Below are 14,286 nucleotides of genomic sequence, written 5' to 3'. Positions count from 1 at the left end.
AGGACACTAACTCGTAAAAGTGAAGGGAAGAATATGAAGCGAGGATTTATTCTGAACAGGTTTCAGTTTTGTGCCATCTCAAGTCCAAAACACCGGACGGTCTGATTGTGGTGTTCATTTTGTGGGTTTGAGTCTTAGTGTCCTTTCGATTTATGAATGATTTAAGCTGAGCCGTACACAAGGGCGGTGTGTGAACTATTTAAATCATCCTTGAAGAAGGCTGGAAGGTCAGGCAGCCTGGGAAACAGGAATTAACATATTTAAATGCTTTGGGGCAATAAATAAAATATTCTGATTTTCTTCCACTTTATATCTTTTTTAGTCTTTCTCCTGTATGTATGAGCGTGCATACAGATGAAATCCATTTGGAAATATGATATAATTAGTCCATTTAGTTTTTCAGCTATTCCTCTAGGCATCAAGGAAGTCAACATTTTGCACCTATAGTTCACTGAGATTTGAGATGGAACATGTTTATTTACACTTCACTAAAACCAGAATCTGATGATGGGCCCACACTCCACCCCAACAACCTCCAGCCAACCCGAACGCAGATCATTCATTTAAAATTTAATTTCTAAGCGACAGGGGTGGAAATTTCTGTACTGGTCACATTGGTTTCATCCTAAAAATGGCCTGTAAACTTTTTTTTAATTTTTTTTTTATGTTTTATCCACATTTAAATTCCATTTATACATTCACTCACTTGTTTTTACACTCAGTTTATAGCTGTAGAAAAGCGATGTTCTTGTTGTTGTTGGTGGATCTCCCAACCGTGATGCTCCATCTGTTGCAGTGGATCTATACCACTTCAGACTCTTGTGTAGTGTGTAAGTAAAATAATGCGCGTATGGATTTCATAGATGTTTTTTGCGCAACAAACACACATTAACAGTAGCTATTATAGCTAGGAAGCCTTTTTTCGGGTCCAGTGAATATTAGAATTAGTATCATTAGTGGACCGAAGGCAATGTAACAAGAATCAATACCTTTAGTAGCAACAGGAGAAAATCAATCACCTTTTAATAGAAGGTCATTTATCTTTTGAGTTAAAGTACTGGCAGATAGTAGCCGATCGCAGTCAATGGGATCCTCCGTGTAGCCGATAATGATCTAAGTTGCAGTGTTAAGAAGATCATTGGCAGCGCGTGATGGCGACTGAAGCTAAATTTAGTCGAAAAATAAAGATAATGTGTTGTTAAAGGTTTGATGGGTGCATTATGGATTTCAGATTTACCGGCAGCGATAGTGATGGGATTTGAGTCCTTACAAGCAGCCTGCGTGGTGAACATTACATCTGCTAAACATCAGCATTTTACCATAATAGACAGTATTTAAGGGAGCTCATAAAGTTAGCTGCTGACGTTAGCATTAGGCTCAAAGTGCCATCATGAGTCATTCGTAGAGCCATTAGCTTTTGACTCTTGTTAAAGACAAGATCATAGATGTGCATCCCAACTCATGGTTTATAACCACCAGGTACAACTAATACATACTCTTTGTATTCTCCTGCCAGAGAATCTACACAAGCATCTCATTCTCCTGCAGATACACTGTTGAAACTGACATATCCCGTTTTTATTATTTTTCAATCTGGCTCTTAGACGTGTGCTGTTTGGGGAAAACTAGCTGATCAGTCCAAAGAAATTACATTAAATCCATACAAGGCATGCTAGGGAGCGGCTGCTGCCTCTGGAGCCTCATGGTTCCCTTTCTATTATATTTTATACCGTCTAATGAATTGGGAAAAAACACATTTGCGCTACGAGACGCAGACGTGCTTAATTTAATTGAAAGTTCTCTTTAATCAGTTTGCGCGGACACGATGGCAGCAACTCATTTTACATTTTACTTTACGTTTTCCATGTTATGTCTTTACAGGCTAGGCAATGTAAGCATTTTTGTTTTTGGTTATGGAACAGACTTCATTGCAGTTCCCTTTTTTTTTCCAGACCGGTTTTTGTAATTAAACTTACAAGCTTTCGTGTTGAAAATTATGGCAGTATCCAATTAAAGTACTAAAGCAGCCATTACTCTCTTCTTAAGAATAGCTCATGATTTTTATTACATCATTAAAATAACTCACTCGCCATTATTTATTACGTTCAGTTATTATTAAAATCTTGAATTCATCCAAAACGGCTTTAAGGTCCATATATAAATACTTGATGCATATTACTAATGCCCTTATTTAATAAAGCACAATATTAACGTTTGAGTGTGCACCCGCACACTAGCACAAGTGCCCTACTCACACACACACATTGTGTCGCATTGTTGTCAAGGTTAAAGACGTTGCCCTGACATCAGCTTCCCTGTTCATGAGGGGGGTCCCAGTGTGAACAATAAAAATCACACACCGCACACAAGCGCAGCAGAGATTTTGACCTCTGCACGGTTGCCACGGGGAAAGAAAGTAAACAATAATCAGTTTTTAATACTGCGGGCAAGACTTAATGAATGTTTTATAAAAACACTAATTAACCGTTTACCTGGTAATAAAAGCACGGGGGCCTAAAACAACATTTACTGAACTTTTAACATTTATTTTTTTATTACCGTTAACACGTTCTCAGTGTGTCTGTGCTGTTTCTTGTTTTGTCAATTTGCCTTTGATTAATTTATACCGCCTACACACGGGCAGCCAATAACAATCCTTGTTGCCTCACAGCTGGCCAAGTTATGTATAGATAGCATGAATATCATTCTGAAGGACTCTGCGGGTCGCATGAATGCGTTCTTTAAAGGGGTCACTGCACGCCTTTCACACTTAAAGGTCAGTGTACTCATCTTGAACAGTAGCGTTCGGCCTGTGAAAACAGATGCGTAATGTCTTCTGTGGCCCTAGAGGAGCTTTAGTAAGTCAGAGGTTGGAGACTACAGAAAGGCACATGGTTCCTAAGGTGGACATCAAACATCACAGGGGGGTTTTTGAGGTGTTCCCTGCTTTGAAGTCTTTAAAATTAGATTGTTAACTAAAATATCAAACATCATTCAGTGCAAACATGCTCTCTAATCTTTTGTGCACAAACTGTGAGTGCAGATTGTTTGTGGACAGGGGAGCCTCAGCTGTTCTTAGATACAAGTAAGGAGAAAAGATTGGAAACCACAAACTAAGGCCACAGTCTTTGCAAGACATGGGAATGTAATATATCAAAAGTTGTTTTCACATGCAACAAACAAAGGCTGGGTAAAGTATGCAGAAGGAGGAGGAGGAGGAGTCATTCGTAATATGTAGTGACCGCTGTTGCATCAATACTGCATGTTTCTGGAAGTATTCACAATATAAATCACAGAGTGGTAAGCAATATATTGACCAGAAGAAAAGAGCAATGAGCAGTTATAGATTGTGCAATTTCACCAACATCATCATCACATTCACTGCCTTCTGTATTTGTACGCTGGCTTAATTGGAAAGCATCTTTGAACTATGGAGCTTGTAGGATAAAATCCAGGCTGCAGTGCATAAGTAAAAGGGGCTAAGTAGACGTTCTTACTTGTCGAGATCAACATTATCTAAAGTCCCCATGAAAAGCAGCTGAAGTGCTATTTGAGTCTGTGTTTCCTGTAAAAACAGAAAGCTAAAGAGGTTGAACCCTCCTCCTTTAAACCTCAGTCTGCCTTGATTGGCCAACTCCAGTGGTAAGAACTGCCCAGACATGTTCAAGCTGAGATCTGAAACCATCAGGGCTACGGGTGAAGAAGAGATGCAGGTGGACGGATGGACGGACATGAAAATTAGACAAAGTGTTTAGTTGTAGATGATTAACATTAATATACCATCAAAAATACCCACAAAATGACTTTTTTTGTATCAACGTTAGGCTCGACACTTGTGTAAAGGTCGTTGCTTATAGTACAAGACACCCTCATTTCATTGAGACTTTAATAATTTGTGTTTTTCTCAAAGTATTCAGAGTAGAAATAAAATCTTAACCCATGACTGTTTTAAAGTAACTTTTATTTAGGAAGTGAACCAAAATGCCCAGTGTTGTCTTTGTGCTTTACAGTTGTTTCAAACCGGCCACTGGAGGTCTCAAAAAAACAAAAAAAAAAACAACTCAAAAGAAAGTAGGAAGCTCCAGAAAAATGAATCATCACTGTCTCCATCATCATCATCATCATTGCTTTGTACAATTCTGTAGAAATAAGTCCAAAGTCACATCAGTGCTTATGTACAAGGCCTCTTGCCGCAAAATAGTCGAGTTTTCATTTGCTCTAAAAAAAAAAGTCGTGGATGTAGATGCTTTCGCAAATATGTTAAAAAAATGACACTGCATGTATTGAAGGTGTCACTTTTTACTATATTTTCTGTAAGGTCTTATGTAAGATCAACACAACTTGTGTTGTGTCAGCATCTCTGATGTTTTTACCTTTGATTCGTCGTCGTAGAAAAATGAGAAAGAGGTCGTTGTTTCTACATACAAGGCATCGTCTACCTGAATCTAAACTCTTTCGTTTGTGCTACTGTCTTTGAAAACAAAACGTCGTAGAATATTATTCGTAAGAGGAAGTGCTTTTATATAAGAATAGGTAAACTAGCTTGTGGCTATAGTCGGCTACGGTAGTTCATAGTAGAATCTAAGTGTTCGGCGATGCACTCTGGTGCTGAAATATTGACCAAACGTCTTCTCCTCTCTCCCAACAATCCTTATAATTGCATTGGGATTTGCCACATCAAACTCACAACAGCCAGAGATGATGAAAAGAAGAAGACGAAAAAAAACAACAACCTGAAACTGTGCAGAGGCTTTAATGAGTATTGTTGGCTCTGGAGTCCTCACGCGGAGTTTGTGAATTAATGTCTCACCTAAAGCCCAGGAGAAAAACTGATCTTTTGATTGGATTCAAAGTGAGAAGAGGACTCACTAATGTTGAACCGCTCATCGGAGAAAGCTCTTACGAGACACAAGCATGAACAACTACTGGGGGTCAAACCGACCACAGCCGTTGTAAAGTTGTCTTTCACTCATTTAACAATGAAAACATGCACCCAGCGTTTAACTGTTCTCGCTTTGGATGCGCATTTTCGTCCATGTTTCAGCACCAGAGGTCTACAGCAGTACCTTCTACTTTCTACAATATTTTAGAATAATAATACAAGGCAGGCAGTGCATAAACCATGTACAAAAAGTCCCGTCCCGACCCAACCCAGAGCCTTCCATCTAGAGGAGCTGAGCCATCTGTGTGAATCCCTGGAAGCCCCAGCAGCTCCTAATGCTTGTACAGACATAATTGTCAATAAGCTAATGATGCCAAGATTTGATTGTAACTATTACCCACTTGTTTTGTACAATATTACATCCTGAAGCAGGAGAGGTTAGAATATTAGAAAACTAACTCTCTGTTCTTTCTAATTTAATCTCTCTTTTGACTGCTCACAAAAGTCTCAGAATGAAGCCCCAAAGAATCACAACAGTGTCACAGTTCCTGTAAATTCACAGCTCAACAAACCCACCCTCCCGTTATTTAACACTAACTTGGTTCGCTAACTCCCTGAAATTTCATTTCTCATAACTACATAGAATAGTGGTACTTGGAAAAAATAAAATAAATAAATAAATCAAGATGTTACAAGCAGTTATGACTCACGTTTCTTCAAAAATATCATGCATTATTGCTCTATCAGATATGAATGAAATATTGCCCAAGACAGAAATTTGCTTAATTTGCCTGTTATCTAAGAGATTTGGCAAAATATCCCAAAGATAATTCATAAAATTGGCATAGATTCCATTATTAGGCTATTGTAATTATTATTATTTTTTTGCATGCAGTAGTTTTTATAATTAAAGTGGCAGACAAAAATAAAAAGGTCTTAATTAGAAAGTGTCAAATGCTTTGGCATATTCGTAACAAAGGCCAAAAAATAAAAAAACAGTAACAAAATAAAGTGCAAATGAAAAATAATAAATAAATAAATAAATTAGGCAATAAATAGACAAGTACGAAAACCTCAAAGCTGAATACTGTGCCGCTCGGTCGCAACACCTGGAAAAAGGTTTGACCTTTTCGAGGACGTTTTGGGACATTTTTAATGTCTCAGTCCCCGTTTGACATTGATAAATAGAAATAAATACCGTCAGATTCATAATAAAAACACTGTTAAAGAATACCCTGGTGGCTCAGTGGGTGTGTTTTTTAGCTGTCTGATCCTGAACCGGAAGTCTAGTTTGTAATTCCTTTGACCTTCCACTGTTTTCTGTCAAGTAACATGACCTTGAAGTGAAGGAAACAGCTGAATGGTTTAAAGAAACATTCCCAAAAAATACACTATTTCCCCATTACACAGGTGTACTTCCTTGTACCTGTGCTACCGTGTAATGGCAGGTTTGTGTGTCTTATTTTCTTCACAGTTCATTATGCCAATAGTATAGAGGCTGTAGCGTGTGCTCTAGTTTGTACGAAAACCTTTACAAGTACCTTGTTTTCTTGCTGTGTGCTTTCTTTGTTTTGATGCGTATTTTCTTATTGGAAGTTCAGTCCAAGGTCAGTTTCTTTAAAAGCAGGACACCAGGTGTATCCTCAGATTATGAATGTTTATACAAAAGAAAAGGAATACAAAAGTCCATTGAATCTCTTTGCAGGGAAACTGAAGCTTTGATTCATGCTTTTAAACGCTGTGAAAGGCCTGTCACAGAAAGACAGAGAGATGGAAGAACAATTGTGCTTCAGTGTTGTTTTTCTCATAGACTGGGGAAAAAATACTGAATGAAGAGGATGGACATGGACATAAACAGATCTAGGTATCATAAAAAAATGATTAGCTAGATGTGCTGTGCTTTGTTTATCGTCACAGATATTTAAAAAAGCTTCGAGCAGACGTGTCTTATTGAAGCAGGTGGCCATCTAGAATCAGGCGTTGGACATTTTTCACTTCCGCATGAGGAGAGATGACACAAAAGAGTGAATTAAGTTTTCTTGATAAGCACAGTCGGTCTGTTTTTGTCATGTACCTTATGATCCTTGCAGAAAAAACACCTATCTTATCTTATCTTAACTTAGTGCTCAGGTTCTTGTTGTGGGAAGAAGCAGGAAAAGCAGGAAGTGAGGCCAGTAAAATCTGATGTGAACAACTTAGATAAAGTTATGATTAATGAGTCCATCATTCCCCCAGTGAGCTCATAGGGGAGAAAGCCCCCTTGAAGCACGCCGACTCGTAGTGCTTGTTCAGGTAGCTCTTGAGTGCAAACGTCTTGTTACACCTCTTGCACTTGTAGTGCTTGAAGGCTGAGTGCGTCTGCATGTGAGCGCGCAGGTTTGACCGGTCAGCAAACGCTTTCCCACAGTGCGCGCAGCCGAACGGCTTCTCCCCCGTGTGCGAGCGCATGTGGCCCTGCAGCAGCCACGGCCGGCTGAACGCCTTGCCGCACACGTCGCACTTGTGCTTGAGGTCGTGGGTCAGCAGGTGCATAGCCATGGCGGGCATGGAGACATAAACCTTCCCGCACGTGGGGCACTTCTTGGCCATTTTGCTGTCTATGCTCCTGTGCGTCTGCTTGTGCCTGCTCAGGTTGGAGGACGTGGCGTAGGTTTTGCCGCACTCGCTGCAGGTGTGCCTCTGGGTGGCTCCTCTCGGGTTGGCCGCGGCCTTCCGCCTCGACCGCCCGTCCATGATGAAAAACGCATCCACCGTGTAGCCCTCGCTCACCGCCGCGTCCCCGTTGATGTATCCGCCGGCGGATGACGAAACTTCGGACCTCGGGCTGTCTGGCTGGTCTGAATCCCCGTTGATGTCTCCATGGATACCAGAATAGGTGCTGTCGATGCGGCTGTAGATGATTGAAGAGTGACTCGGGGAGGGTACTTTAGATATGACTGATGAGTCGCTTCCCACCACGTCATCGTAAGGATTCGGACTCAGATAATCGCTGACGTAGCCTGAAGAGACAGAGGAAGAGGTTAGTCAATGTGGCAGTGGGATTGACTGGAAATTAGAAACGGATCCATCCTGATTTATCGATTTATTCCTCTGACACCATGGAGTACAGACATTTGAGTATTGGCAAACCTCTCAATAACCGAACCTTTAGCAGCATTGGAACTGCTCTTTTTCACAGTGTCTTATTTTGAGTCTAATCAGATATAAGATAATATGATTTATCTCTGCATAAGGTAGGACTTGTGTTTAGCCAGATTCAGTGAAATCCAGATCCAGAATGGTTGTAGACCACTTTTATGACGTATTTGAACTAGTGTATCATCTTCTGGACGGGGACGGTGTTACAGACTTTGTGCACAACACATATCGTCAGTGGCCCGATAGTGCTACTGCAGTATCCAGAGGTACCAGTACAATTAAACTGATTTCGTATAATTGTAAAAACATGGGCCACAAATCAAACTCGTTCACCAAAGTTCATTCATTATTCACAAAGCTGCTTCGTATTTTGTCTCCACATAACATTACTGATTACAGCCCGGCGTCTCGGGTTTCTGAATGTCAATTGGACCACCCTGGATCACATTAGCATGCGCACTTTGCTTTTAAGGTGATCTCCCATTAACACATGTATCCACTTGAGGGAGGAAGGAGTCGCATGTCCATTCTCAAGAAGCACCCTCACGCTAAAAACAAAACGGGGATAAAACAGAAAAGAAGGAGAAGGAAGGAATTGTGGTGTTTTCTAGCGGCAGTAAAATGCTTTTATGTCTTTGCTAAGAAAGGAGGAGGCACTTTCCACTCTTTATTTTTCATAGAAGGGTTCAGTGAGCACACTTGCTCCTCGTGAGCTCCACCTTCCCTGACAGGTCTACAGCTGCGCACAGTCGCACCTCGGGGCTGTCAAAACTTCAACTGTTGTACACAGAGCGTCTCTATTACAGCAGCTGGAGGCTCCAGCGCATTGCTCAATGGGCACCCTGACACTGACAGTCTCCCTTTTGACAGTAAACACAGATGCCTGAGAATCACAAATTCCTCAGCAACCTCCTTTTTTTTGTTTGTTTTTGAGCACAGCTATCGACAAAACTGATAAATTATTTTCTGATGTCAGCTGCTTCATTATATCTATTATTGGCTCCTACGCTCAACAAGCTGAACGGTAACAGACAGGAGGAGAGACTGGTAGCTAATAACCCACGGACACAACTCCTGCCGATCGATAGCTCTCCATTTCAATTATCACTATGTGAGCATTAAGACACAGACAGCAGAGGAGATACTGTTGCTGGTAATATAATTTTATGATGCAGTTCTGAGAAAAGCTCAGATGTTGGTCGATAATGTGATGAGAATAAGAGACAGGGGGAAGAGGAGGGAGAGAGACACAGACAGACAGACAGACAGAAAGAAAGAAAGAAAGAAAGAAAGTGGTGATTGGGTGGTTTGGCAGTGCCGTACACAAACCTCATGCTAGTTTAACATTTTGAATTTAATTAAGACAAGGTAATAGATAAAGAACAAAAGAGAGAAGGAGTGATGGGGTGGGGGAGAGAGAGAAAACCATGAGTCATATATATTCAGTCATCATGTTTGCGTGTGCCTTGTTTCAGAGAGCTTGAGTAAAGTTTTGAAACATGACAAGACCCCTAATTATCCAGGTAAGTCAACTCGGAAAGGCTGCAGTCTTTGGGGAGAGTCATAATGACTCAACCCCGGTGGACGCTGAAGAGCTCCACTGGAGGCGGCCTTGCCTTGTGAGCTGCTGCTGGCAACTTCTAGAAAAGTTTTTTTTTTATATAAAAAATACACATAAACCACCTACATCTGCTTCCCTTCCCCCTCTAACCACTAGTGAAAATTTTATGAGTTCAAAAATCTTGTTAGTGCCCCAGCAGCTGTAACATTTATTGGGATCAGTCTTTCTCAGATAATACAGTATATACACAGATGATAATAAAGTCCGGGAACACAAATGCATCAATATTTCTCGGCCACCAGTAGGAAATTGAAAGTGTTTAAGTAAAAAAAAAAACAGGGTCACCAAATAAATCCTCCCTCCTGCAGGAACCAATATGATCTATACCTAACTTAATAGAAATCTGCCCGGTGGCTGGATGGAAGCTTATTCCGTTGCCTTCCCTCCCACTGTTCACCGTGCATCATGTCACCTCTTCTGCAGCTGCATTTGTTTACCCTGCTGTGAAGGTACTAATGGCCAGACTGAGTTGTGCATATGTGACTGACAGGCAGGAATAAAAACAAGCTCGGTCCCCGGTTTCACGATGGCAAAATTCTCAAGTGTGAACACAATGTGACCTGTTTTTATTTTTTTGTTGTTTTTTTTTTTTTTCCACAGAAGCTCTTTCTGTGATCCCTGCCAATTAAACACAACCGTTCCCTGTTATCCTCTTTTTATAGAAAGCGTTGTGACTGTTGCTGTGCTTCTCGGCATCAGTGTTCTGCCTCTATTTGTTCGTCTCAGTCTCTCTCTGTCTCTGTCTTGCTGTGTCAACTCTGCATTTATTTCAAAGTGCTCCGGCAGCATTAGAGCTGATAGCTCTTCTAAATGCTTATTAAAGATTAAATACTCTGCCGAACCAGAGTCCATGCCTCTTTGGCGTGCCTTTGAAATACCAAAAACTAGAAAGTGAAAGGAAAAGCTGAGAGGCAATGAGAGATGGAAAAAAAAAAGAAGAGCTGCGAGCTACAATTTAATTTTTGAACCAAACCAGCAGTAACTGATGCACACTTGTGTGCTTTGGACACTTGTAGGTCACTGACTGCTTCCTGTGTGTGTGTGTGTGAGTGTGAGTGTGTTTGAGTGCGTAATGCTGTGCACTCAGCTGTGCAAGCTGCCTGGGAAATGTGCCGAGTTGACAGAAACACGGCTATATGCGTGTGTGTGTCTGTGTGTGTTGGTGTGTGTGTGTGTGTGTGTGTGTGTGCAACAAGCTGCAGCAGTTGCTTCAGTCAAACTCTTGTTATATTTATAACAAAGAATAGCTTCCTCTGTCTTTACATGCTTGCCACAAAGCTGCTGCTGCCGCTGCATGTTTCTCTGCTCAGATCTGTCATCAGAACGCCTTGGAGCCATCCATCGTACATTTGACCGTGGTACAACATGAAAACCCACCAGGATGCACTAACTCCACAACATGCTTGTCCCCGTGAGGTGACAAGGAATTTTTCTGTCAGCTCTTTAAAGCTGTGTTCATCCGCGCTCGCCCACTAGAGGGCGGTAACAAGCCGGCAGACACAGTAGAAATGAAAATTTAGAGCTTTATAAAAGTGTTAGGGCCATAATCGTGCAAAATTAAAGTAAGGTTATTTATGTGCTTATCTTTGACTCTCTAACATATCCTCAGACCATGTTTGCTGAAAACTAGTAAGAGAGGAAAGACTGACACAAACTTAAACCAAAACAACAAGCAAGAATGCTAACAGACAAGTCAACTCTTTACTCTTCCTCAGTGCATAGACATTAATGCAGTCTTAACATAAAAAAAGAGAGAAAGAAGAAAGAAAGTGAACATAGCTATGACTGAGGTGGTTTTAAGGTCGATTTAGCCTCCAGAACTATAAACGACCTTTCAAAACCAGAATATCCTTTATAACCATCTCATCTTCTGTTGAGGAAAATTTTTTTATCAATACTCTTCTACTGAATATTTGGCCCAATATTGCCCATCCTCGCTGACTTGGTATTGTATTTCGCCCGTGCATCTGGGATTATGGAGCGCGTGGGAACCATTTGCAGTCAATGTGGCTGGGCAATATTGTCGAAATCTTGGAAACAGGCTCGCAGGTGCTGGAAAGGAGCTGATTTGAATAAAATAATTGGCAACAGAACAACGGAAAATCCCTGCGTATGTGTGCTGGTGACATAAGGTATTAACATAATCATTTAGCATGGCTCCCTGCAATGATCTCGGCTCCCTGTTGCTCCAGAACAGTCTGCACGGGTTCTAAGGGGAAAATATCTTTTTCTGCCTCACTTGTTAGCAACTATGTCTACATAAATTAAACTGGTAATCTATTTTTAATTATTTACTTAAACCTTAAATATAAAATATGTTTGATATGTCTGCACTTGATTCCCTAACTCTTCATTTGTATATATATAAACCTATATGAGGGAATGTTTTCTGTGCGTCTCCTTTGGGGGAAACAGGAAGTTCACATAAATTGGGTTTAAGCCATCAATAATTCACTCTGATGAAGTGCCTTTGAGAAAGTCCCTTGTGCTCTGCTCTGCCCTGACCTCTGACCTGACCGTGGAAAGGGACAATATTCACGCACTTTTACTCCAAATGTGTCTCTTGTGTTGCCTCAAGCATGAGGCTGCATTCCCAGCAAAGTAAAGACGTAGGTTTTCTCGCCAACCCCCCCAGCCCCCAGCCATCCCTCTTGTTTGTTTCTCCACATAATGCTGTTTCATGGAAAGCGCGCGTTTCACTGAATAGAATTTCACGGCTTGCAACTGGTATATTTTTGGGCTTTGACCGGAGTTTGACCCTGTAATTCACTGTACCTCCTCTTTCTGAAACAGTCATGAATACTTGACATCCACAGATACATGAAAAATAAATACATTTATAAAAAGGAGGAAAACCCTGGGTGATGTACGACAGGGATTGTATGTGCGTGTAGGTGGGTGACTAACCTTTGTCATGATGATGGAATCGCAGACTGAGCTCTTCTCTTCGGCTGTGACCATAGGAGCTGTCCAGATCAGCAGCTGAAAAATCGTCCAGCTTGACTTTCTTCACTAAGAAAGACCGAGGCATGATGGGACAGTAGCTGCTCCTCCACACTCACACGATAAACAAGCTCTTTATTTTAACCCACTTCAATCTAAACTCAAAAGCTATGGAAGGAACTCGTATTCAGTGGACTTTTTTCGTTTTTTTTTGCATTGATGTTCTGCCTAATAAACGTGTGTTTGCTACTTCCGATCAAACAGCCTCGAAAATTGAGTCATGGCTTTTAAGGATCAGACAAACCAAGCAGTCCTCGCATGCTTCTGTGTTTTTGTCATAGCAAATGTTAGTTTTTGTTTGTTGCTATGGTTTGCGAAGTGATTGTTGGATCCTAGGGTGATAAATAGTCTGTTTTCATCCCTTCGAGTCGCCTCCGGAAGACCTGTGGAGTTTTAAAAAGGTCAAATATAAAAAAATATGAATCAGTTCCTCTATGGCTATTCCGTTAAAAAAAAAAAAAAACGTCCCGCGAGTCTCGTTTGCTCGTTTGATCCCGTTGTTTATCACAGACAGAAGGATGTGGACTTCAGCACCGGACAGCTCCCAGTAAACAGCTGCGGCCGCGCCAGTCTCGTGGTTTCAGCACCGGACAGCTCCTGTCGGTGCGAGACTCCGTCCTCAACACCGCATGCCACAGCTGTGCAGCTCCAGAGGTAAAAACAGAGATAAAAAAAAGAAAGAGAATCTGGCTCAGCCGAGAGCAAACTACTCTCCGATGCAGATAAGTCAACAAAATTAGGATTTTTTTTTTGTGTGTGTCTCCAAAAAGAAGCAGGCAACGAGTTGTCACGGTTGGTTGAGGCTGGTCTGAGAGAAAGGAGATTTTAAAGCGCGCGAATGCACAACTGAGACAAACACAGCTCCTTCAAAATATTGCTCAAAAAATGTTTTCAAAACTGCAGATGGAAGACCAGAACAGCTCATCTCTCCCGCTTCACTCTCTCCTCCTCCTCCTCTCTCTCTGTTCTCCTTCTCTCTCTTCTGCGCGTTCAGAGCTGCGGCTCTCTGTGATGCACGAGATCAGCTGTTGCGGTTTTATAGGGCGAGAGAGACAGAGAGAGAGAGAGAGAGAGAGAGAGAGAGAGAGAGAGCTTAATTTTATTCATCAGAGGAAAAAAGAGCATCCTGCCTTGTGGGACCAGCAGCGGTGTGCGGTGATGGCCGGGGAGGGTTTTAATTAGGTAGTTTGAAGTGCTCGCTCACGCTGATTTTTATATATTTTTTTTTTTTATGACAGTGAAATTAAAAGGCAAGCTTAGTTGTTTTTGGCCCCCAAACTGTGGATCAGAGACCATTTGTGAATCCCCACAGGAAGATTGCAGAGATTAATATAGGCCAGCAAGAGCCTACGGAAAAGCATTAACAAAGACATAATAAGTTAAATAAATAAGCTAAATTACACAGTGTTGTTTCTTTAGTTGGTTGGATTGTCTTTGCATGTTCTTTCATTAATTTGGATCCCTATAGCTTCACATATGGATATAACAATCATCTAAGAGCCCAAGTACAAACACTCACTTGTCAGTTCATTAGGTACACCAGTGAAAATGAATGCCTTGTAGTATAACAGTCCTTCACAAAACCCGCCTCACTGATTGTTATGTTCAGTTTATGTTGAAACAGAAAGGTGCTAATTAAGCT

At 41.2% G+C, this 14,286-nt stretch overlaps 1 protein-coding gene across 1 annotated transcript; it reads right to left on the bottom strand.

Annotated features, from left to right (window-relative positions):
- Positions 1 to 6,832: 6,832 nt before the first annotated feature.
- LOC311501851 (transcriptional repressor scratch 1-like) lies at positions 6,833 to 12,767 on the bottom strand. The gene is made up of 2 exons (XM_084563896.1): positions 12,549 to 12,767; positions 6,833 to 7,881 (listed from the first exon to the last, which is right to left on the bottom strand). Exons 1-2 carry the CDS (start codon positions 12,670 to 12,672, stop codon positions 7,106 to 7,108), a joined length of 900 nt encoding a protein of 299 aa, XP_084420022.1. The 5' UTR covers positions 12,673 to 12,767; the 3' UTR covers positions 6,833 to 7,105.
- Positions 12,768 to 14,286: the final 1,519 nt, after the last annotated feature.

Source organism: Chelon labrosus (assembly GCF_963514085.1).
Source record: "Chelon labrosus genome assembly, chromosome: 16".
Classification (NCBI taxonomy): domain Eukaryota; kingdom Metazoa; phylum Chordata; class Actinopteri; order Mugiliformes; family Mugilidae; genus Chelon; species Chelon labrosus.
This window is presented reverse-complemented; position numbering and strand designations above follow the sequence as displayed.